This window comes from Podarcis tiliguerta (genome assembly GCF_965153285.1).
Source record: "Podarcis tiliguerta genome assembly, chromosome: 13".
NCBI lineage: Eukaryota > Metazoa > Chordata > Lepidosauria > Squamata > Lacertidae > Podarcis > Podarcis tiliguerta.
In genome coordinates this window covers 9,403,030-9,427,623 of record NC_139546.1, presented here as the reverse complement: position 1 = coordinate 9,427,623, position 24,594 = coordinate 9,403,030, and the positions used below count along the sequence as shown (strand labels likewise).

General features: G+C 46.7%; 1 protein-coding gene across 7 annotated transcripts in view; it reads left to right on the top strand.

Moving 5' to 3' along the window:
- The window catches only part of ANKRD17 (ankyrin repeat domain 17), a 107,566-nt gene extending 90,785 nt beyond the window's left edge, over nt 1–16,781 (top strand). For all 7 annotated transcript variants that reach the window (XM_083407358.1, XM_083407355.1, XM_083407356.1 and 4 more), the window contains 8 exons: nt 2,488–2,643; nt 4,110–4,259; nt 5,758–7,409; nt 9,637–9,834; nt 11,084–11,335; nt 12,129–12,307; nt 13,493–13,657; nt 16,197–16,781. In XM_083407358.1, coding sequence (XP_083263484.1) covers nt 2,488–2,643; nt 4,110–4,259; nt 5,758–7,409; nt 9,637–9,834; nt 11,084–11,335; nt 12,129–12,307; nt 13,493–13,657; nt 16,197–16,256 — 2,812 coding nt within the window. In that variant the 3' untranslated portion in view covers nt 16,257–16,781. The remainder of the gene's footprint in view (nt 1–2,487; nt 2,644–4,109; nt 4,260–5,757; nt 7,410–9,636; nt 9,835–11,083; nt 11,336–12,128; nt 12,308–13,492; nt 13,658–16,196) is intronic.
- The last annotated feature ends 7,813 nt before the right edge of the window (nt 16,782–24,594 follow it).

Sequence of the window (24,594 nt, the reverse complement as noted above, 5' to 3'; positions counted from 1 at the left end):
ATCTTCTTCCCCCAGTGTTACTTCATGGACCAGAACTGTGAAATTATTATTTACCGTATTTTTCGCTCTATAAGACGCACTTTTTCCCTCCTAAAAAGTAAGGGGAAATGTGTGTGCGTCTTATGGAGCGAATGCAGGCTACGCCGCTATCCCAGAAGCCAGAACAGCACAGCGATCCCTCTCACTGTTCTAGCTTCTGGCTTAGCCCCTCAGTCTCTTCCCCCACCTCCTGGAAAAGCCCCCAAGAGCCGTGCTCCCTTTAAAGAGCCGCGTGGAGCGTGTGTGCAGCCCTTGGCGGCTTTTCCCCAAGGAGGGAGAAGGGCAGCCCGTCAGTGATGGGCTGCCCTTCTCCCTCCTCGGGGAAAAGCCTGCAAGAGCTGCACACACGCTCCATGTGGCTCGTGAAAGGGAGCGCTGAGCAGAGCCTGGGATGCATACAGCCTCTGCTCAGCGCTCCCTTTAAATAATATTTTTTTCTTGCATTCCCCCTCTAAAAACTAGGTGCGTCTTATGGCCAGGTGTGTCTTATGGAGTGAAAAATATGGTACTTTTTATTTTGTTGAAAAGTCTCTGCTGCCTTTCTACCACTTTGGTACTCAAAGTGGTTTACCAGAATTATTAAGAACAAACCAGAATACCGTATTTTTCGCCCCATAGGACGCACCGGCCCATAGGACGCACCTAGTTTTTTGGGGGGGAAATAAAGGTGCGGGGCTGGGGCGGGGGAAGTCGCCCCGGTCTCCCCAGGCTTGCGGATATCTGTTCCCCGAGCTTGTGGGGCTGGTGGTGGGGAGAAGCGCGCTTCTCCCCAGCGCCAGACTCCAAACCAGGTCGGGGAACAGCGGGATGGCGGCGCTCCGCCTCCCCGCTGTCCCCCGAGTTTGTGGGCCTGGCGCTGGGGAGAAGAGTGCTTCTCCCAGCGCCAGCCTCCAAACCAGGTCGGGGAACAGCGGGAAGGCGCGCTGTGCTTCCCTGGTGTCCCCCAAGCTTGTGGGGCTGCCCGATACCTGCACGAAGCCCGGGGTGCGCTGTGCAGCGCGCCCCAGGCTTCGGGATGCAGGCTGCTAACCGCAAGCCTTGGGAGCCTGACAGGAACTCCTGCCGGGCTCGCAAGGCTTGCAGATAGCTTCCTGAAGCCTGCATTCGCCCCATAACACACACACACACATTTCCCCTTCATTTTTGGAGGGGGAAAAGTGCGTCCTATAGGGCGAAAAATACGGTATATGATGCCAGTAGAACTGACCGTGAAGCAGCAGATAAAATAGCATAATCAATAGCTGTTTGAGCAGTCAAACTAATTTGGCTTAGTTCTGAGTTGCTTAATTGGAGACCATAGTAACAGAAGACCAAAATCATAGGTGGGAGCTTTTCAAGATCCTATCCCCACAGCAGAATCCCAGAATCACTGCTGAAAATCGGGCTACATTCAAACACTGAAATCAAGAGAGTCCTGTGACAGTTTTCGCATCCTAGACTATGCAAGTGCATGCAGCTTTCCCCCTTTAAGATTTTACTTCTGCCTTCAGACGGCCCATTTCTGCTGATGAAGAGGGAAAGGCCCAATTTTGAGTTAGATTGCGATGAAGGTAGTGTTCAGTTGCATTCCACCGCTTGTGTTTTTACATATGAATGGACTTTGATTATCAGTTGCTAGGTGCATTTCAAGCTATGGTTTACATGAAATGCAAGAGGAAAACTTTTTTTTCTTATGTCTTGCTAGTGTAGATTGCTTTGGCGCTGTTCTTCGTCTGCCTCATCCCCCCCCCCCCATGAATCTTGGGATACCAAGATTCATTCTCATTTGTGTAAGGGGAAATGTGTGTGCATCTTATGGAGCAAATGCAGGCTGCGCAGCTTTCGCTGAAGCCAGAAGAGCAAGAGGGATCGGTGCCCACTGATCCCTCTTGCTCTCCTGGCTTCACTTTGCTTCGCTGGAGACCCGCTGCACAGCTTTCCCTCTCTGCGCAGCGCCCCTTCAGTGAAGCGGCAGGAGAAACTGAGCCCCTTCCATTTCTGCTCCCGCTTTGCTGAAGAGGCGCAGCGCATAGAGGGAAAGCTCTGCAGCCCCCCTTCAGAGAACCAGGAGGAGAAACGGAGCCCCTTCCATTTCTCCTCCCGCTTGGCTGGAGAGGCACTGAGCAGAGAGGGAGAGAACATTTTTTTTCTTGTTCTCCTCCTCTAAAACTAGGTGCGTCTTATGGTCGGGTGCATCTTATAGAGCAAAAAATACGGTATATCCAAATGTCTTTTATTCTAAACAGGCTTACAAACAAAACCAAGCAAACAAAAGCCAAGTGTACTTTGTCTATGATTGATCAGTTTCGTTTAAATTAAATTAAATAGTGTTAAATTTAATATTCTAATACTAAAGATGTTATTAAAGGGCTAAACAAGAGTCTCTGCATTTGTCTTTTATGTTTTTCTCATGAGAGTTACGTTAACAAGCACTCTTTTTCCTCCTCCCCTCCCCCTTTCCTCTGAAAGGTTGTCAGAAGGTATTAGCGAAGTAACTGGCAATTCCTTATCTACTTGCACAAAACCTTCTCCATCGCCACTGACTTCTCCTAATGGAAAATTGACCTTAGCTAGCCCTAAACGTGGTCAGAAGCGAGAGGAAGGGTGGAAGGAGGTTGTAAGAAGGTAAGTCCAATTCCGTGATGGTGGTAATTGCCAGTGATTCTCTTCCTCATCCATCCATCCACCCCTAGTCCCTGCTTTGAATATTTTACTTTAAACCATGCTTTGCATTGCTGGCAAAATGAGTCATGGTATGGCAGTTTCATTCCTTGGTCGTCAAAGTCTGTAACTTCCAAGAGATAACATTAGAGTCTGTTTTCAGTGCCAGCACCTGAGAAGCAGGATATGAATACATTCCCCATGCTAGTGTCTTCCTGTTTTATTTTTATTTTTCTCCTCTCCAGCTTTTTGTGTAGACTCGGGACACTTCCACAGCTACAACTATTAGCTGAGTGCTTCAGTGCTTTGTTTCAGCCAAAGCTTTCTAACTGCAGTCTCCAAAGGCCATGTACAGTGGACCCTCCAAATACGAATTAAATTCGTTCCTGGGTTCCCTACTTAACCTGAAAAGTCCGTAGCTGGAGGCGCTGCTTCTGCGCACGCGCACAGCGTGATCGAGTGCTTCTGTGCGCACACGCACAGCGAAACCCAGAAGTATACACTTCCGGGTTTGCAACCCGAAAGTTACGTATCCAGAGCGGTATGTAACCCGAGGGTCTACTGTATTAGATTTTCTGTTTTTACATTTGAAAGATCGATGGACAGGAGAATGTCTCGTAAGAATGCTTTTTTTCTCCGCTAAAAATCTATAGGGTGAATTCCATTCATAGAATCATAGAATCATAGAGTTGGAAGAGACCACAAGGGCCATCGAGTCCAACCCCCTGCCAAGCAGGAAACACCATCAGAGCACTCCTGACATATGGTTGCCAAGCCACTGCTTAAAGACCTCCAAAGAAGGAGACTCCACCACACTCCTTGGCAGCAAATTCCACTGTCGAACAGCTCTTACTGTCAGGAAGTTCTTCCTAATGTTTAGGTGGAATCTTCTTTCTTGTAGTTTGGATCCATTGCTCCGTGTCCTCTTCTCTGGAGCAGCAGAAAACAACCTTTCTCCCTCCTCTATCTGACATCCTTTGATATATTTGAACATGGCTATCATATCACCCCTTAACCTCCTCTTCTCCAGGCTAAACATGCCCAGCTCCCTTAGCCGTTCCTCATAAGGCATCGTTTCCATTGATGTCTTGCTTGCGCAATGGGACTTCCAGTTTCCAGTTTTGCCCTCCAGCCCCCAGAGCAGATTTGGTGGAGTGCAGGGGACTAAAGGGGAGAGGGGAGAAAGAAGAAGCTCAGTTGTGCAAGCAGACACCTGCTTGTGCTACATTGGATCGCATCCATAGCCAGTCTTTGGGCCTCTTTGATTTCAGGCATGGCACACATGTTACAAAGCTTACAAGCCGCTGGCGCATCTCATTGCAGCATACATACTTGCTTCCGACCATGCGCTACCAAACTTTTAAGTATGATACAAGTATACTATACTAAATCTGTTCTACCCGATTGCCGTAATTTTCTCTGTCTCTTAGATCAAAGAAGGTTTCTGTTCCATCAACTGTCATTTCCAGAGTAATTGGAAGAGGTGGTTGCAACATCAATGCTATCCGAGAGTTTACTGGCGCGCATATAGACATTGATAAGCAGAAAGACAAAACGGGGGACAGAATCATAACAATAAGGTAAATTCCTATCCAGGCACTGTTTCTCTTAAGTTACTGAATTGGTTTGGAGGACACCGTATTTAATTTGCCATTCAGTTTCTATAGGAAACAGATTTCAAACTAATTTCTGTTAGATGGACATTTATTTATTTATTTTATACAATTTATGCACTGCTTCAATTTATATACTGCTTGATTACTTTAAAAAAAAAACAACCCAACAACTTCAAAGCGGTAAACATACATGGGACTTGTATGAATCAGAATGTCTCAGTGATTCCTTACCCTCCAGCAGGGTTGGTCCTGTTCAGAACTCCAATAATAATAATAATAATAATAATAATAAATTTTATTTACACCCCGCTCTCCCCAGCCAAGGCCGGGCTCAGGGCAGCTAACAACCAATAATAAAAATGAGTTGAATGAATACAACTTAAAAACAAGATTAAAATACAACATTAAAACAATTAAAATGCAGCCAGCCATTCATTTCCAAGATACTATAAGTCTGTCAGTTACCCAAGCAGGCCCATTTACTCTCCCCACCCACTTAGTCTGCCTTTTCCTATTCCACCTGTTTTGTAGCTTCTGGAGGCCACTGAGCATGCTCAGTCCTCCTCAAGCTTTTCAAATTTATTTATTTATTTACTCAGATATATGCTGACATCCCACTTTTGTTTCTCAGAGGCCCCGTTGCAGCTGAAACATTAGCATTTTAAAAATGGAATCAGTCCGGCCTGCACCAAACCACCTAACCTTGCTGTCCGGGGAAACGGTTGTGTGTTCAAGCATTGCATCATAAAACCACTAAATTTCATTCATGCGAAGGTTTTTACACTTACATGCATTTTTCTAAAAATAATAATAAATTTTTATTTATACCCCGCCCTCCCCAGCCAAGACCGGGCTCAGGGCGGCAAACAACCAATAATAAAAACAAGTTGATTAAAATACAATTTAAAAGATTAAGATACAACATTAAAACATTAGGATTCAGCCTCTTCACAGGAGGAGAAAGGAAGAAGAAAGGGGGGAGGGAATCAAACTGATTCTAAGGCAAAGGCCAGGTGGAACAACTCTGTCTTACAGGCCCTGCGGAAAGAAATCAGATCCCGCAGGGCGTTCCACCAGGCTGGAGCCAGTGTTGAGAAGGCCCTGTCCCTGGTTGAGGCTAATCTAACTTCCTTAGGGCCCGGGACCTCTAGGGTGTGACTATATATGGACCTTAAGGTCCTCCGTGGGGCATACCGGGAGAGGCGGTCCCGTAGGTATGAGGGTCCTAGGCCGGAAAAGGGGAAATATTTCTTATTAAGCTTATCCACAAATGAAGAAATTGTCTTCATGCATTTATTCCCGAAGGATGCGTTTAGACCTGAAGGAGAGCTCAAGTCAGTAGAGCATGACTCTTAATCTCAGGGTTTGACCCCCATGTTGACCAAGAGATTGCAGGGGTTGGCGTGGACTAGATGCTCCTCAGGGTTCCTTCCAACTCTACAATTCTATTATTCTCTTACAGGGGAGGCACGGAATCAACAAGACAAGCAACACAGCTCATCAATGCTCTGATCAAGGATCCCGACAAAGAAATCGACGAACTCATTCCAAAGAACCGTTTGAGAAGCTCTGCGGCCTATCCCAAAACAGGGGCTCACGCCAGCCCCACGACTACCCACAATTCTGTCGCTGGGAGCAAGGTGACCACTGTCACAATCTCCTCCTCGTCTCAGATGGCCACAGCGCTTTCCGTGCCTGTCCTCCCTTCAGCACCGACGCATAAAGCAGTCAAGAACCCGGTGAATAACGTGCGGCCTGGGTTTCCAGTTTCTCTGCCGCTGGCCTACCCTCCTCCCCAGTTTGCACACGCCTTGCTGGCTGCTCAGACTTTCCAGCAGATCCGTCCGCCGAGGTTACCCATGACCCACTTTGGAGGGACGTTCCCGCCGGCTCAGTCCACCTGGGGTCCTTTCCCCGTTCGGCCTCTCAGCCCCGCAAAAGCTACTAACTCACCTAAGCCTCACACGGTGCCTCGCCATAACAATCAGAACAGCAGCGGTTCTCAGGTGAATTCGTCGGCCTCGTCGGCTCCCAGCCCAACAGCCACCACAAGTCCAGCCGTGTCTGCTGTGCCTGTTCCTCCTGCAAATGGCAGCCCCAGCTCCCCTTCCGTCCGAAGGCAGCTCTTTGTCACCGTGGTCAAGACATCCAGCACCACCACCACCACCATTGCAACCACGGCCAGCAACAACAGCACAACGCCCACTACCGCCACCTACCCTTTTCCTACTGCCAAAGAGCACCACCCTGTGTCGTCCACTTCCTCCCCTTCACCGCCGGCCCAGCCAGCCCGGGTTTCCAGAAGCAGTCCTTCAGAATGTGTCGCGAGTTCTCCGAGCAAAGGGGTGCCCTCCTCGGACCAGGAAGTCAGTTGCCCCCCAGCAGCGGAAGCAGCAAATCTGACCAGCAACAGGCAGGCGAATAGCGGCTCTTCTGGGATTCCATCAGAGCATCTTGCTCAGCCGCAGACACTCGGGTCTGTTTCCCAGGAAGCAAGGCCACCTCTGCAGCAGCCTCAGGTTCCGTCACAAGATCCGCGAATGGCCGTGCCTCCAAACTTAGCAACTGCGAGTTCCGCTGCCCCGGTAGTTGCGCCTGCTAGTACGCCAGCGAACTATCTCTTGCCTCAGGCATCGGCGGGATCTGCTCAGCCGTCTCCGCCAGCTAAAATGGAAAGCCCCGCGATCAGGCTACCATCCCATGGGGCAAACCCCGTGCACAAGAATTCCGCTCCCGTTCAGAGTTCTCCGGTTGCCGTCCTCAATATCAGCCACATCAAAAGACCCCACAGTGTTCCTTCGTCAGTGCAACTTCCTTCTACCTTAAGTACGCAAAGTGTCTCTCAAAATTCTGTCCACCCGGCAAACAAGCCCATGGCTCCAAATTTCAGCACCGCTTTGCCGTTTGGGCCCTTCAGCACACTGTTTGAGAACGGCCCTGCCTCTGCTCACGCCTTCTGGGGCGGATCTGTCTTGTCGTCTCAGGCAGCGCCGGAATCCATTCTGTCTGGGAAGTCGTCATTTCTGCCAAACTCTGATCCATTGCACCAGTTAGATACTTCCAAAGCCCCAGGTTTTAGGCCCCCACTTCAGAGACCAGCTCCGAGTCCCTCAGGTGAATATTTCTTTATATTCTGCAAGGATAAAGTGATCTTCGGGTCTGATCGATCCATCTGTGTGTGTGCAGTTGGGCGGGGTGGGGTGGGGATGGGAGGTTGCCCCAGCATGCAAATCTTTACACTTAACCCTTGAGCCTCGCCTGCTGTTTTGCTGTCCATTCATTGTCGTGGTTTCATTGGTAAATTTGGTCGCATCGCTGCTGACTCTAGTCCAGTTATGAACAAGTTAAATAGCACCAGTCCCAATACTGATCCTTGGGAGATTTCCATGCTTCCTTTTTCTCTTTCCATTACCAGTTACTAATCCATAGGGAAACCACAATGTTCCAAATTTATTTAGGGGCCCTTGGTAAGGGATTTTGTCAAAAGCTTTTTGAAAATCCAGGTATATAATGTTGACTAGATCACATCTATTCATATACTTGCTAACATTCTCAAAGTAAAAGATTGGCATGGTAGAACTTCCCTTTATACAAGGCATGCTGTGATTCTTCCCCAGAAAGGCTTGTTGTTCTGTAAGCTTCATGATTCTATGATTTTTTTAAATAATGATTTATTTCCCCAAATTTAACCAAAACAGTGGCTAGGTTAACCGACATAGAATTTTGGATGCCAACTGGAGCAGGCGACTTGTTTGCAGTTTGTCAGTTTCCCCTAGAACGTGCCTTGTCACTTCTTTTTGATCCAGTTCTTCAGATGCTAGATTTTGATCCGGACATAGGTAATCCCGCTGAGGATCATCTGCAGTGAAAATAGATGGAGGAGTGAATTGGGAGATTGTACAAGCATTCTTTGCATCTTTCAAGAATAGATTCAGGTTGTGCAGCCTCCTATCTATACTCCTCCATGGCCAGAATGCAGTTGCCACATTCCAGCTTAGTCCCTTCTCTTGGTTGAAAGACGGGGTGAGCTCTGTAGACCAGAGTAGCCCAGTTTGGTGGTGGGGGAGAAGCCCTGGTCACCTGGAGACCCTTGAGGTTCCCATCTTCTTCTGACCTTTGATTTCCCCTGCACCCCCACTTTTCCCCAACCCTTTAAAATAATAATAATAATAATAATAATAATAATAATAATAATAATAATAATAATAATTTATTTGTACCCCGCCCATCTGGCTGGGTTTCCCCAGGCACTCTGGGCGGCTTCCAACAAAGATGAAAAATACACTAAAATGTCACATATTAAAAACTTCCCTGAACAGGGCTGCCTTCAGATGTCTTCTGAATGTCAGGTAGTTGTTTATCGCTTTGACATCTGATGGGAGGGTGTTTCACAGGGCGGGCACCACTACCAAGAAGGCCCTCTGTCTGGTTCCCTGTAACTTGGCCTCTCGCAGTGAGGGAACCGCCAGAAGGCCCTCGGAGCTGGACCTCAGTGTCCGGGCAGAACACAGTTCCGAAGTCAAAGATGCATTTTTATTTTTGTAGGGAATTTGGGATGGAATTCTCAGAGTCAGCTGCTCTGCACGTAGCTGGCAGGCTTGGCACAGAAAATTTATCTCCACTTCTTCTGACTGAGAGTGGACAGCAAGGGCACATCAGTCCAACGACTTGGCTGCTGAGTGGTTCTGTCTCCTGTAGCCCAGCTGGAAACAGGAGCACCCCTTGCTCTCGTGCCCTTTCCCCCTGAGTCTGCCATGCAAACATTACTAAGAGATTTTGACAGATGCCTTGATTTTGGCTTGCATAACATATTTTCCCTAAAACACAGGCAGTTTTTATACTTTATAGAGCAACTCAGTACTGGCAAAAGAGGCTTCAGTGTAGAATGAATGGGGAAAACAAACGGAAATGGATGCGAATTAAAAATGAGAACAAAATTATAACCCATAGGTGCTATGCTTCATGAGAGGATAAGGCAGATGTTTTATTTGTTTGAAAGTATGCTGGAGGTGTAATTTCCAAAGAGATGGTTTTAAATGTGGGTTACTGAGCATCTTGTTTAATTTCAAGTAGAATCACTGATCCATTGAGATATATCTGAATGGTCAAACCGTAAGAATACAGGATTATAAGGCAGCACATAGTCTCAGGAATCAGTGCCATAAAAACATCTGTTACAGAAAAGCAGTCTGGAACAAATTAGTTTTCCAGGCTCCATAGAATAGAATCCCTATTTTAGTCCAAACTGGAAGCAAACTGTACAAGATGCAAAAGTTAAGTTCCTGCTTTGAATGCTGCTATTTTCGCAGAAAGTACTGACGTTTTGCACATCATTCTATAGGTATTGTCAGTATGGATTCACCATATGGTTCTGTAACACCACCTTCTGCGCACTTGGGTACCTTTGCCTCGAACCTTTCAAGCAGTCAAGTATATGCACCAGGAACAGCCCTTGGGGGAGCACCGGCAGCTGCTAATTTTAACAGACAGCATTTTTCTCCACTGAACCTATTGCCTCCATGTTCCTCTGCATCAAATGGTAAGCTGTTAAAAAAAAAACAACCCACACTATTTTGTTGCTGTAATATAACTCTGGGTGTTCCAACTTCTGAATTGGATGACGCAGGGAAGAGTGAGACGGTTGCCTTTTCGGGGAGATCTGCTCTGCTTTGTTCCAAGTACTTCTTTCTAATCCATTGGTATGAAGCGCTAATGCTGTGTGCCTAATTATAGACCAAAGTCTGGTGCTCTGTAGCTCAGCTGGTGCTGCAGCAGAAAACCATTATTAACATCATCATCATCATCATCATCATCATTATTATTAAATTTTGTGTGTATCACCCTTCATCCAAAAATCACAGGGCGGTTCACAACATAAAAATACAAAATGAGAACACAAAATGCATAATAAGCAAAAAGACACTAATAACCACCACCACCCAAAACACATTTAAAAGGCCATAGAATTTTAATCAGCCAAAGTCCTGTACAGAAATGTTTTTGCCTGGTGTCTAAATATATGTAATGAAGGTGCCAGACAAGCCTCCTTGGGGAAAGCATTCCACAAACGGGGAGCCACCACAGAAAAGGCCTGTTTTCATGTTGCCACCCTCCTGACCTCTTGTGAAGAAGGGCCTGAGATGCTCATTGCAGGGTCTGGGTCAGTTAATAATAATGATAATAATAATAAAAACATTGCAGATCTGATGTGCAAACCCTGGCTCATGAATTTCTCTCCAAATAAACCTTGAGCATTAAGTTCTCGGCTTACTACTCCTGATTTGTTTGCAGGAAACAAACTAGAAACATCACAACAAGCCAGACTCTGCCTTGTTCTCAAGCAGCAGGAGTAGAGCAGAGAGAACGTTTCGTCAAGTATGTACAGCACACTGAGCGTTCACATTAAACCACAGTTCATTTTTAACTGTGGCTTAATATGACTTGCAAAAAGCACCATTATATCCTAAGTGATCACTTTTTAATTTATTGAGTTCTGATAACTCTGGCAGTGATTTTTTGCAACTGACAAAGATTCATTCCATTGCACGTTGATTATAGAAAGCCAGTTATAAAAGGTTTAAACTACTGGCTCAGTGTGGCGTAATGTGGCAAACCTCTAGTAGGCTTTTTGTAGCTAATGCTGTTTTAACAAGTCATGAAATTTCCTGGGCTTGCATTGCTACTTCTGCCGAGACTGGTGTAGAGAGAGTATTTTTGAATGCCGTCATATTGCCTTTAAATACTAGGACGGATGTCTGTAACTCGTTTAAATATTTGTTTTCCTCTAGAACCACCTGCTCAGCCAGTGCCTGCTGGCGTTAGAGCACCATCTCCTACCCCTTCGTCTGTTTCCCTGGGGTCAGAAAAACCCAGCAATGTCTCTCAGGACAGAAAGGTCCCTGTCCCAATTGGAACAGAGCGTTCTGCGCGTATCAGACAAACTGGAACGTCTACACCCTCTGTTATAGGGAGCAACTTGGCCACTCCAGTGGGGCACAGTGGTATATGGTCTTTTGAAGGGATAGGAGGAAACCAAGCTGGTATGTATTGCCCCTGAACAGCCATACATGATAAACATCTTCTGATTTTCTATTAGAGGAGAGCTAAGACAATTGATTGGGTAAAGGTAAAGGTACCCCTGACCGTTAGGTCCAGTCGCGGACAACTCTGGGGTTGCGCTCTCATCTCGCTCTATAGGCCGAGGGAGCTGGTGTTTGTCTGCAGACAGCTTCCGGGTCATATGGCCAGCATGACTAAGCCGCTTCTGGCGAACCAGAGCAGCGCACGGAAACGCCGTTTACCTTCCCACCAGAGTGGTACCTATTTATCTACTTGCACTTTGACGTGCTTTCAAACTGCTAGGTTGGCAGGAGCAGGGACTGAGCAACGGGAGCTCACCCCGTCGCGGGGATTCGAACCGCCGACCTTCCGATCTGCAAGCCCTAGGCTCTGTGGTTTAGACCACAGCGCCACCCGTGTCCTAATTGTCCTAAAAAGACAGTTGATTAGGACAACTTAAAATGCAGAAATAACATTCCCACTACAAATGGTAGCCTTGACGAATCTGCATTGCATCATTGTTCATGAATTGACTAATTTAAAGTTCACAAATGATTTAATCCTGCTTTAAGAACATAAAATTTTTTTTTAGTCTCACCATGAAGCATTAGCTGCCGCTAAGTATACCTTACCTTTCCAATGACCAGTCTGGCTCTGTACTTCTTGTTTAGATGGTTCTGCCAAGTGTTCAGGACGCTAACTGCTACTACCTCAACGGAATAATTTAGGTTAAAGCGTGCTACTAATGGGTAATCCCCACTTCTTTCTTGCCAGATAAAGTAGATTGGTGTCACAGCGGAATGGGGAACCACATGATCCACAGACCAATGTCTGATCCAGGTGTATTCTCACAACATCAAACAATGGAGAGAGACAGCACAGGAATTGTAACTCCTTCCGGTACATTCCATCAGCACGTCCCTGCTGGATACATGGACTTCCCTAAAGTTGGGGTAACGATCCAAACGCTGTTTTTTTTTGCTAGAAACTCAGACATAGAAGTTTTCTAATATGCATACCCTGTTTAAAAGCTACACCATATTTTGCTTTTTGTATCGGAACCTGCATTACCTTTGTCATTCCTTTTTAGTAGGTGGGCCTTTTATTATAAACCTCTTTATAGCCAGAGGGTGAGCAAATATCAATTTGCCTGACTGTTCCTAGTTACTTCCTTAAATTGACCAGGAGCAGCACTAGAGGTTCCTGGGAGCCACATTTGGGTCACCTTTACACACACAGAACTATTAATTCAAAACGATTACCGTATTTTTTGCTCTATAAGACTCACTTTTCCCCTCCTAAAAAGTAAGGGGAAATACGTCTTATGGAGTGAATGCAGGCTGCGCAGCTACCCCAGAAGCCAGAACAGCAAGAGCGATTGCTGCTTTCACTGCGCAGCAATCCCTCTTGCTGTTCTGGCTTCTGAGATTCAGAATATTTTTTTCCTTGTTTTCCTCCTTCAAAAACTAGGTGCGTCTTATGGTCTGCTGCGTCTTATAGAGCGAAAAATACGGTGCCGTATTTTCGCTCCATAAGACGCACTTTCCCCCTCCTAAAAAGTAAGGGGAAATGTGTGTGCGTCTTACGGAGCGAATGCAGGGGGAGGCAGGCAGGAAAAGCCCCCAAGAGCCACACACAAGCTCTGCGTGGCTCTTGGGGGCTTTTCCCCAGGAGGGAGAAGGGACTGACGCCGCCAGTCCCTTCTCCCTCCTTGTAGAAAAGCCCGCAGGAGCCGCACATTCCTTAAAGGGTGTGCGGCTCCTGTGGGCTTTTGCGGGAGGTGGGGGTATTGCCATAGCTGGGAGAGGCTGCGTGTGGTTATTGCTTCTTTAGCTGAGCGTAGCCTCTCCCGGCTGGATCCATCACGCTCGCTGTCTTGGCTTCTCCCGGCTGAAGAGGTTGCACGAGGTTTCTTGATTCCCCCCTCTAAAAACTAGGTGCGCCTTATGGTGCGAAAAATACGGCAATTCAAAATCATTTCGCAGAGAAGTTGTGAAACAAATTTATTTGGCAGATTATGTTGCTTTTATAATTGGGATGAAAACGCACACACTTTTCAAAATTTGAGAGATGAAATGACATTTATTGTGACTGTAGAAATATAAAGCATGATAAACTAGCTCTTTCCCCCCTTACAGGGCATGCCTTTCTCAGTGTATGGGAACGCAATGATTCCTCCTGTCGCACCCATTGCCGATGGTACTGGGGGGCCTATATTCAATGGACCTCATGCTGCTGACCCATCTTGGAACTCGCTTATAAAGATGGTTTCAAATTCCACAGAGAATAATGGCCCTCAGACGGTAAGCTCAGGGGTCGCGTAGTCACTTTCAAGCTACAACATTACCATTCCACCTCCTTTTCCAAGTTAAAAGTGTTGATTGACCGGGGGGGGGGGGGAATTAGGTTTAACAGGAGAATTCCTGGATGCCGAGATCCAAGTTAGGGGGCAAGTATTCTTTGGTGAAAGAACCCCAGCAGAGATTTAAAATGGCAAAATACGCAGCAAAGTAAAGCGTGGAAACGTAGGCTGTTAGACCTTTAAAATACACCCTTCTGAATTCCAAAACTTCCCTCTTTCCCCGGTGTAGGAAAAGACCTCACGTATGGCAATTTAAAAATGGGCTTACTTACAAACTCTTCAATTGTCTGTTTCATGTACTTTCCCATACATTAGTCAGAAAAAGATGCACAGGCAGTAAAACTTGGTCTGGTTGCAAAGTGAAGAAAGTTCCTAAATTATTGGTATAGGAACTCAAGAGGGGCTTGTTGGAGCCATGTGGCTGGAGGCTCAGAGCTCCTCAGAGTTCACATGTAGACAAAAGGGGAACAATAGGCTTGACTACTTTCTTCCCAAGGTGAGGAGGAGTGACCCAGCTAAGCCTGACAGAACAGCTTACTCTATGGCATTAACCCCTTCATGCATTAATTAAGCTTAAGCCTGTTGGTTGAATGAGACTGACTATTCCACATATGTCTGACCATGAACCTGCCACATACTTAGTTGGCCCAATACCCAACATGGCATTTTTAATTCCATAACAGATGTGTAACCCTAGTGCTGAGTTGTGGATGAGTTTTTGGAGCAGAGGCGGCCTTTAAATTACCACCTCTGCAGTCAGAGGCAATATGCTTAATACTGGTTGCTGGGGATCACATGCTGCTGCTCTTAGGTCCTGCTTGCAGAGTTCCCTTTGGCACCAGTTTAACTAGTGCGAGAACAGGATGCTGGACTTAGATGGCCTGAGTTGGTGGCACTTTTCATATGTTATCACTGCACTGATGGTGCATTAAAGCAACTCAAGTTTTGTGCTGTTTACTAATCTCATCACGGTAACAGCCGAGTTCCCGTGGAATTTTGGCCTCTCTTTTTTTTGCAGAAAATGATGTTGAAGAAGAAAAGAACGGAAAGGCAGAAACATGGAGTTTTGCAGGACAGCGAAGCCCCATTGCCTAAGTCCTAGCACTCCACACTCCTTTTGTTTTACAAGCCTTTAGCCAGCACGTTCCCTAAGATGTTACACGTTTTATGTCCCCCTTTTGCTTTTGCAATGAAAGAAGCGATAAGTGCATGTGACATAGTGGTGGCAATGTTATTGTCAGATGGTGGTGTGGTTCCTCGAGAGCAAACAGGCAAGACTCCGGACTGTCTTTTCCAGGCTTTATTCTTAGTGCAAAACTATTTACAGTGAAGAGCGTCGCAAGTTCATGTCTGGCTCAGTCGCTAGCAGAATCTGGGAGTGGTCGGTCCTTGTACCTCCCCCAGCATAATAATAATAATAATAATAATAATAATAATAATAATAATTATTACGACGCGGGTGGCGCTGTGGGTTAAAGCCTCAGCGTCTAGGGTTTGCCGATCGAAAGGTCGGCGGTTCGAATCCCCACGGCGGGGTGCGCTCCCGTTGTTCGGTCCCAGTGCCTGCCAACCTAGCAGTTCGAAAGCACCCCCGGGTGCAAGTAGATAAATAGGGACCGCTTACTAGCAGGAAGGTAAACGGCGTTTCCGTGTGCGGCTCTGGCTCGCCAGAGCAGCTTTGTCACGCTGGCCACGTGACCTGGAAGTGTCTCCAGACAGCGCTGGCCCCCAGCCTCTTGAGTGAGATGGGCGCACAACCCTAGAGTCTGTCAAGACTGGCCCGTACGGGCAGGGGTACCTTTACCTTTACCTTTACCCCGCCCATCTGGCTGGGTTTCCCCAGCCACTCTGGGCAGCTTCCAACAAAGATGAAAAATACACTAAAATGTCACATATTAAAAACTTCCCTGAACAGGGCTGCCATAACAGGGCTGCCATAACAGTCGCTTGACCCCCAACCTTCTCCTCCTCTCCCTGCGCCGGGTGGGCGCTGGCAAAGGGGTACTTCCCTCTTCTCCGGCTTGCTCAGGGTCGGTGCTGAGGCTCTCCCTAGCATCCCCTGGTCCCACCCACTGGAGGTGGGGCTTCCCTCCTCTCCGGAGGAGGAACTGCTTTGCAAGATTTTCGGAGGTTCCCTATAACACATCTGCCCTTCCACCTCTCGCCTCTGAGCTGATGGCAGTTCCCTGACAGCTATTATACTCGTCATGACTACTACTGCTGTTAGTACGGCTGCTGCTTTATATTCCACCTAATCCCGAAATGGGCTTCTGAGCAGTTTACAAGTGTAGTTGTACGCACGCTAAGATTATTTCACACAGGGTTAAAAATAGAAGTAAATTGAGATGCGTACAGTAGTTTGTCCTTGAAATACAGAGCCAGGCAGTAGAAAACCCTATTGCAATCCATTTTTATACCTATATGAAACATCTGGTTCTGCATAGCTTAACCCCGCTGCTCTTCTTCTTCTTCTTCTTCAGGTATGGACTGGAACGTGGACACCCCATATGAACAGTGTGCATATGAACCAGCTGGGTTGAGCGGGGGAGGTCTCTTTGGATAGCCCGGAGATTTCCTTTCGGCTTGGAGGAGGATGCAAATGGCAGCACCGTTTTCCTCGTCTCTCAGATCATTCTTCTGATAGGTTGGACTGATGTAGGCTTTTGCAGAGGAGCGTACTAACTGACCCTTTTCTGTGAACATTGTGACTGCCCATTCCCTGCCGTCATATGGTTCCACTTAGCCTCTCTTAGTTTCATTTTTCTTTCCCCTTTGATTATTATTAATTTTTGGGACATAACTTTCTGTTGAAGCTGTTCTTTGGCTGGTTGGTTTTTAGTACTGTAAGCTGCTTCTGGGCATACACAGAAATTTAGCAAAATTATGTAAACTTGATCCCGAAGTTTTAGAATGGCAAATAAATGTACAATTGTTTACATAACAGAAATGGCTACGCAGAAAGTAAATTTTTTCAGTATGTCAGGCTCTACTTAATGTGACAGATGTATCTACATATACAGCAGTCTGGATGTTTCCTTCATACATTAAACTATTAATAAGCATAACTTTTTTTTCTACTTGTGTAATTTTAAATACAGCATAAAATTGGGCATTATTTGTGGGGTGCCCCACAGTTTTATACTACGGAATTTGACATCGATTCAGTATTGTTTAATTTTCTAACAGAAATATGAGGAATTAGTTCCCCCGCTCCTTTACAGACATTGAGCCAACACAACACACGGACACAAATCTCTCATCTCAACTACCTTTAGGCTCTTTCTAAGCTATTTTTTCCCCTTCCTCAATAAGCTTCGCTGATCTTTTAAGTGGTTTTGCAGCTCTGCAGAGATCTCCTCTAACTCTAAAGGTGGGTTTGTAAAGCCTGGTGAAGGATGCCCTAAGGTGGGTTTGAGCAGAGTCCTCCATTGCTTTCTCTTGTCATTCATCGTTGTTGCCATATGTCCTTTTACAGATAGCTAACCCTGAAGGAGGAGGTGCATAGATTGGGTGTGCTCCTTGATCCCATTGCTGTCACTCGAGGCCCAAGTGGTCAGCTACAACCTTTCTAGAACAGGTGTAGCGTGGCCACAGTGGTCCGTGCTTTGATAACACAGACTGGATTACTGCATAATGTATTATGTGTGGGAATGGCCCTGCAAACTGTGCAGAAGCCACATCAGTTGGGAAGGAACTATATAAGCTGCCTATGTGCTAGCAGCAAGGGACGCGGGTGGCGCTGTGGGTTAAAGCCTCAGTGCCTAGGGCTTGCCGATTGAAAGGTCGGCGGTTCGAATCCCCGCGGCGGGGTGCGCTCCCGCTGTTCGGTCCCAGCGCCTGCCAACCTAGCAGTTTGAAAGCACCCCTGGGTGCAAGTAGATAAATAGGGACCGCTTACTAGCGGGAAGGTAAACGGCGTTTCCGTGTGCGGCTCTGGCTCGCCAGAGCAGCGATGTCATGCTGGCCACGTGACCCGGAAGTGTCTTCGGACAGCGCTGGCCCTTGGCCTCTTTGAGTGAGATGGGCGCACAACCCTAGAGTCTGTCAAGACTGGCCCGTACGGGCAGGGGTACCTTTACCTTTACTTTATGTGCTAGCAAGCCCAATTCAAGGTGCTGGTGCTTACCTATAGAGCCCTAAACCAATCGGATCCCAGATTTCAGAACAAGCGTCTCTTTGCATATCAACTTTCCTGTGTATTCAGATTGTCAGAGGAGAGGCCCTTCCCTGTGTCCCATCTATAGGAGGACGACACTATGCATGCACAAAAGAGAGGGCCTTCTCGGTGGTGGCACCCTGACTTTGAAATTCTCCTGCAAGGGGTGGTAGCACCGACACCGTATTCTTTCTGGTTCAAACGATTCTATTTGCCCAGGCATTTAAAATGCTTGCTTTCAGCTGGCTGAATAGTTCTTTTCCTCTCAATTTTGTTGCTTTTTCCTTTAATTCATGTCTTAATATTGCGTTGTGGATTTTAAATTCTTATGCGTCCTGCCCCTAAAATCTATTTTGAAGTGAGTTTCATTAATTCTTTAAATAAATACAGTGAAGCGAGCAGCCGTGTATTCAACAACTTGCTGGGTAGCCATAAGCAACCAGGTATTCCATGCAGGTGAGTAAGGAGACCGGTGGACAAGCGACAGCTCTTTCTATTCCTCCCTCCACCTGTCTGCTTGGTTTCTGTGCTAGCCACAGAGGAAGGAAATCCCCTTCCTTCACCACAGCGTAAAGGTCAATCGAACTGGTGAAGGAGGGCTGGACACTTCTGACTTCTCCTGCATGTAAATACAGGCTTGGGGCAGATTGAGTGGACGAGACCCCAGGCTACTGTACTCTTAGCAGGCTAGTGAAACGTTTTGCAGGCTAGCAACTTTTGAAGACTGGATGAGCATCATCTGCTAATAGAACTTCACTATCGGGCGTGTCCCAAATACAAGCATTCTTCAGAAGACCTTGAGCTACTAGGCCAAGAAAACGATCTATTCTGAAATGAAACGGCTTCGTTGCTCAGTTGTATTGATTTGCAAGATTCCAGTCTAAGATGAATAACGTGGCCATCTTTAGTTGCTTGCCTCACCTAGAAAGCTGGGTGGCATGAAAGCATCAGCGTTCCAATTAAGAAAGAAGCTGTTTAGCTCTAGAGGAGATTTTAGAAGTGCCTGCGGCAGCTGGTGACACCCATTTATCTTAACGGAAGACCCTACATATAACTGATATGTCTGTGAATGTGTGATGTGTATTTTATAAACTGATCTATTAACCATGCTTAGTATTGCATGTTAGGACACAAACAGTCCATTGTCTCTTTCCTTTGCTAGTTTGAAGAAAGTAAACTGAAAGTCTGTTTTAATGTTACACCGGCACTCAGATTAGCCCTTTCTCACACAGAGGTAGTGGCTCTAACTCAAGATTCAGATGAATGAAAATCTCAGATTACCTAGACCAGCTCAATTTCTCAGCTACAAAACTCGAGCTCTGAAATGCTTGCTTCACCTGTAAAGCCAGCAAGAACAATTCTTTTCCCAAAGAACCCTGCAGCCTTCTGATTGCAACTTAAAAGATGTTGAGAGGCTTGTGAATAAATACCAGTTCATCTGTGTACATGCCCTCTGTTGGTGCTCTTAAAATAAAATAAAAAATAACCTTTCCATTGTCATGTACTATTCCTACTGATATGTCTGAAATTGGTTGAAGCAAAATGAATGCCTAACCTAACCAAACAGCCGCTGGTGGAAAGGAGAGGGAGAGAAACTAATTTTCAGCACTTTACTACGTAGGAGGGGGGAGTAACACTATTCAAGTATTTTATATAACACCACTCCCCTTTAATGTATGCAAAATGCCTCTCCACAACTAGCTAGGATTATTTTTGCTCACGTGAAATAATCCTTCAGTTTGGAGTAGATGCTCAGTATTTATTACAACAAACTATATTGTCAGAATCAGCTGAGCTTAATTTCTTAGGATGTGGTTTCTTATTAAAGCTATCTGTATTTTATTGACTTGAAAGCAAAACTGTTAATAGGAGAACAACGCCCCGTGTCTTGTTTCCTGGATGAGGCTTGTTGAACAAAATATTTGGGGTGGGCTGGGGGTGTGATAGAAGTCTGTATTCGCAACATTTTTGGAACACTTTTTTATATTTCAAATGTAATGCGTACTTGACCAATAAAAACAAGGAACATCCTCTTCTGAGACCTTCTAGGTCCTCTCTATTTTTTAAAACATATTCATTTATAACATACAAGAACTGTGTACAAGCAGAATCCCCCCCCCCCCCGTGTGATTTAGGGCTGATGTGGTGTATTTTTAATTTGTTTTGCTTTGGTGTATGAAAGAGGAGCCCCACATTCACTCCTTAAAATGTCAGCACGCTAAATGTGGTTGAATTTGCTTTATAAACCCACCCAGGCACTTTAAAATCCTAATGTGCTGAAGTGTATTTCAGACCACATGTGGTATCTAACCTGCTGTTTTCTCTGTACCTAAGGGACTTGGCTGGGTGAGTTTTTAGCTTTCTCCATTTTGAAAGGCAGACATAAACATACCACAAACTGCAGAGGCTGAGAGCCTGCTGTTCAAGAAACACAAGTCAAAACCTCCCCTGGGCTCTTGGAAGGAGTTGCACAGTTCTTTCGATCCAAGTCCACGACCGTGTTCTCACAGTTTCCACTTCTGCGTTTCCCATGTTAACTTGTTATTAACCGCTGCTCCACACAATTCATAGCAGGAGAGAACCACGTGAAGTAATACTATTTATACAGATTAAAGTGTTCCGATTGCCTACATTATATGAGAACAATCTCACGAAAGTTGTATAACACATATTGGCATTCCACATGCGATCAATGGCAGTCTTCCTGCACATCTCAGGATTGGTACTGGCAGAAGCTGAGGAGCAGGCGTATTGCGATTCCTGAGATCCCATCATTTGCCTCCCTGCCAAGCTGACTGGTGACAGGTACTTAAGATTTTTCCCCCAGCGCCAGTCAGCAGGACACTGGGAGTATTGCAATATCAACATGCCGGAATGAGAAGTTTTATAGTTTCCTCGTCTCTGCTTGCTGAGATGGGAGGAAAGGCTGTACAGTGGTGCCTCGCAAGACGAAAATCCGTTCCTCGAGTCTCTTCGTTTTGCGGTTTTTTTCGTCTTGCGAAGCAAGCCCATTAGCGGATTAGCGCTATTAGCGGTTTAGCGGCTATTAGCGGCTATTAAAGGCTTAAGGGATTAGCGCATTAGCTGCTAAAAGGCTATTAGCGGCTATTAAAGGTTTAAGGGATTAGCGGATTAGCTGCTAAAAGGCTATTAGCGGCTTAGATCAGCTGATAAGCGGCTTAGATCAGCTGTTAAGCGGCTTAGTGAACAGCTGTTAAGCGGCTTAGGGGCTTGGGAAAAAGGGGGGGAGGGGGAAAAAACCCCAGGAATCGCAAGATATTTTCGTCTTGCGAAGCAAGCCCATAGCAAATTCGTTTTGCGAAGCACCTCCAAAACGGAAAACCCTTTCGTATAGCGGGTTTTCCGTCTTGCGAGGCATTCGTCTTGCGGGGCACCACTGTACAGTCATATCTCAGGTTACAGGCGCTTCAGGTTGCGTTTTTTTTGGGTTACAGACCTGCTGAAACCCGGAAGTACCGGAACGAGTTACTTCCGGGTTTCAGCAGTCGTGCATGCGCAGAAGTGCTAAATCGCACTTTCTGCATGTGCAGAATAATAATAATAATAGATTTTATTTATACCCAGCCCTCCCCAGCCAAGGCCGGGCTAAGGGCGGCTAACAACCAATAATAAAAACAAGTTGATTGAAATACAACTTAAAAACAAGGTTAAATACAACATTAAAATATTAAAATGCAGCCTCATCACAGGAGGAGAAAGGAAAAAAGAAAGGGGGAGGGAATCAAATTGACTCCAAGCCAAAGGCCAGGCGGAACAACTCTGTCTTACAGGCCCTGCGGAAAGAAATCAGATCCTGCAGGGCCCTGGTCTCATGAGACAGAGCGTTCCACCAAGACGGGGCCAGTACTGAAAAGGCCCTGGCTCTGGTTGAGGCTAATCTAACTTCCTTAGGGCCCGGGACCACTAGGGTGTTGCTATTTATGGACCTTAAGGTCCTCCGTGGGCATACCGGGAGAGGCGGTCCCGTAGGTACGAGGGTCCTAGGTCGTGAAGGCCTTTAAAGGTCAAAACCAGCCCTGAAGTGCCGAATCGCAACCCGTGTGTGCACAGACGCAGTGCTGCGGGTTGCGAACGTGCCTCCTGCACAGATCACATTCGCAACCCGAGCATCCGCTGTATTTTGAGAGCTGGGTAGTTTGTCCATCTTTGCTCGCCACCCTGCACTCAGCTCCCGCCTGCGGTTCCTAGAAACTGTCCGTATGTGACAGCAGCCACACCCTGGGAACGGCTTCAGCTGGCCAGCTAAACCCGGTGAGGTTAGTTGATGGGTCTTAAACCCTTGGTGAGTTAGGGACTTCCCCCGCATGCAAAGACAGGCTCTGGCAGATTGAGCGAATGAGGCCAAACATGGGTCTGACGGTCAAGCAGGCAGTTCCGTGCTGCAGAGGGAAGTGAGGGGCAGGTGGCCTGTCTAGGAAGAGGGAAAAACTGATCCCCAACCTCTGCTGCTTTGCGGGATATCAAAAGCCTAAGGAGTAAACCCAACAGAAATCTGGAGTCCCTAAGATGGTTGGATGGCGTCTTGCATCCTTCTGGCAACTTTAGCAGCCAAGCTGTTGTCAAACCTATTGCTCTGCTTTCCTTTGGAGCACATCAGCGAGGCCAAGAGCAGGGTGGTCTTATCTGGGCAGCCCAGGATCTCCAGACACACTGCCCAGTCTTGTGACCCAGGTATATCACATCAGAGCTGCCAACACAACAGTTTGACTTCACCCCCGGAAATCCACTCTGTTGTCTCTCAAAACAGATGCCAGCCATAATTCCACCTTGGGCATACAGTGAGCTGAGGCTGAGAGAATAACACCCCCTATTGGATTTGTGATGATATTTGAAACAGCAGCTTCCCAAGTTCATTTCAGTTATACCGGTGCAAGGAGCAAGGAGGTGGTTGCAAACCAGCAACAAAGGGTGGTTCACTGGAAAAAGCCCTGTATTTTTCGCTCTATAAGATGCACTTTTCCCCTCCTAAAAAGTAAGGGGAAATGTGTGTGCGTCTTATGGAGCGAATGCAGGTGGGAGGCTCTGCTCAGCGCTCCCTTCAAAGGGTGTGTGGAGTGTGTGTGTGGCTCTTGGGGGCTTTTCCCCGAGGAGGGAGGAGGGACTGAAGGGCTGCTCTTCTCCCTCCCCGGGGAAAAGCCTGCACGTGCGGCACACACGCTCCACGCAGCTCTTTAAAGGGAGCGCTGAGCAGAACCTGGGATGCATACAGGCTCTGCTCAGTGCTCCCTTTAAAGAATATTTTCCCCCTTGCATTCCCCCTCTGAAAACTAGGTGCATCTTATGGTCAGGTGCGTCTTATGGAGCAAAAAATATGGTATGTTCTACTGAGTCGTGGTCATAGTCACAGTGATGCTTTTGTTGTAGAGAATGTTTTATTCTTCCCATAAAGAAGACAAGATGGGAAGTTTAACCTGGATGCTTTCGTACAGCATCCTTATTGCTTGCAAAGCTGAAAAGTGAAAGAGAAACACAACTTGGGAAGGCCACTTTCTGGTCCCAGGCCTAGATACATTAATGCTTTAGTTGAGTGGTTCCCAATTAGCTAAGTGCTGCAAGCCCCCTGTGTTTCAAAAGGCAAGCCATGGAAACCATACTTCTGAAAACGTTGATATCTCCATGGTAGTTTTTGTTGTGTGAATGGTGCCACCGTACCCTCCAACATGCCCCAGTGCAAAACTGGGATGCATGTGCTCCTGCATGAGTCACGTGACCTGTGCGAGAGCACAGCACCCCCCCAAAAAACACCTTTGGGGTGCTGTGCTCTTATATTGAGATGTGCATCTTGCTGCAACCCTGCACATTTTTGGGTGCCATGCTCTTGTGTGAGGGCACGCCCCCCAAAAAAGCGGGATGTCCCAGGTAGTTGACAGGTATGTGCCACCATCCATGCAGTGTGAACTCCCGGTGCCCGAGGCAGGCGCACACCCACCCATGCCTCTTAGCAATGTTTTGCCACCATGTGGGTGCCATGAGGCACAGTATCTGCGATTTAAAACAACAGTGCCATGTGCCGACACAGATATGATCTGTGATTTGACAGTAGTTTGGAGGGATCCTGTGTAAAAATTTCATTAGCTAAAAGTAGAAATTGTAAAGAGATTTTGATATGATTTTTCTGAGCATTTAGGGTCAAAAGAAAGCAATTTAAAACAACTGTCGTGGAGACAGTTCATTCCGAATCTGCTAGACAGAGGATGATGACAGGTGGGCGTCGTGTCCCCACTAACATAATTCCTGGCTACTCCCATGGGATTATCTACTTGAGATTCCAGCATTGCAGGGGTTTTTGACTGGTTTCCCAAACTTCGGTCTCTGGCTTTTGTTGGCACTACATCTCCCATTGTACTTAGCAGGACCAGTGGGATGATGGGAGTTGTAGTCCAAAAAACCATGTTCTGACTCTACACGTTCAGGATGCAATCAGGGCCGGATTTAGGTTTAATGGGGCCTTTGAGCTCCTGAAGGCAATGGGGCCCTTTATATGTCCGGCTGTCCTTTGTCAACAACAAATGGTCACTGTTTTTTGTGTTGAATATGTGCTATACAGTGGTACCTCTAGATGCAAACGGGATCAGTTCCGGAGCCCCGTTCACATCTAGAAGCAAACGTAACCAGCGATGGCACGTCTGCGCGCGCATTGCTTTTCGCCGCTTCTGTGCATGCGCGTTATGTTATTTTGAGCGTCTGCGCATGCGCAAGCG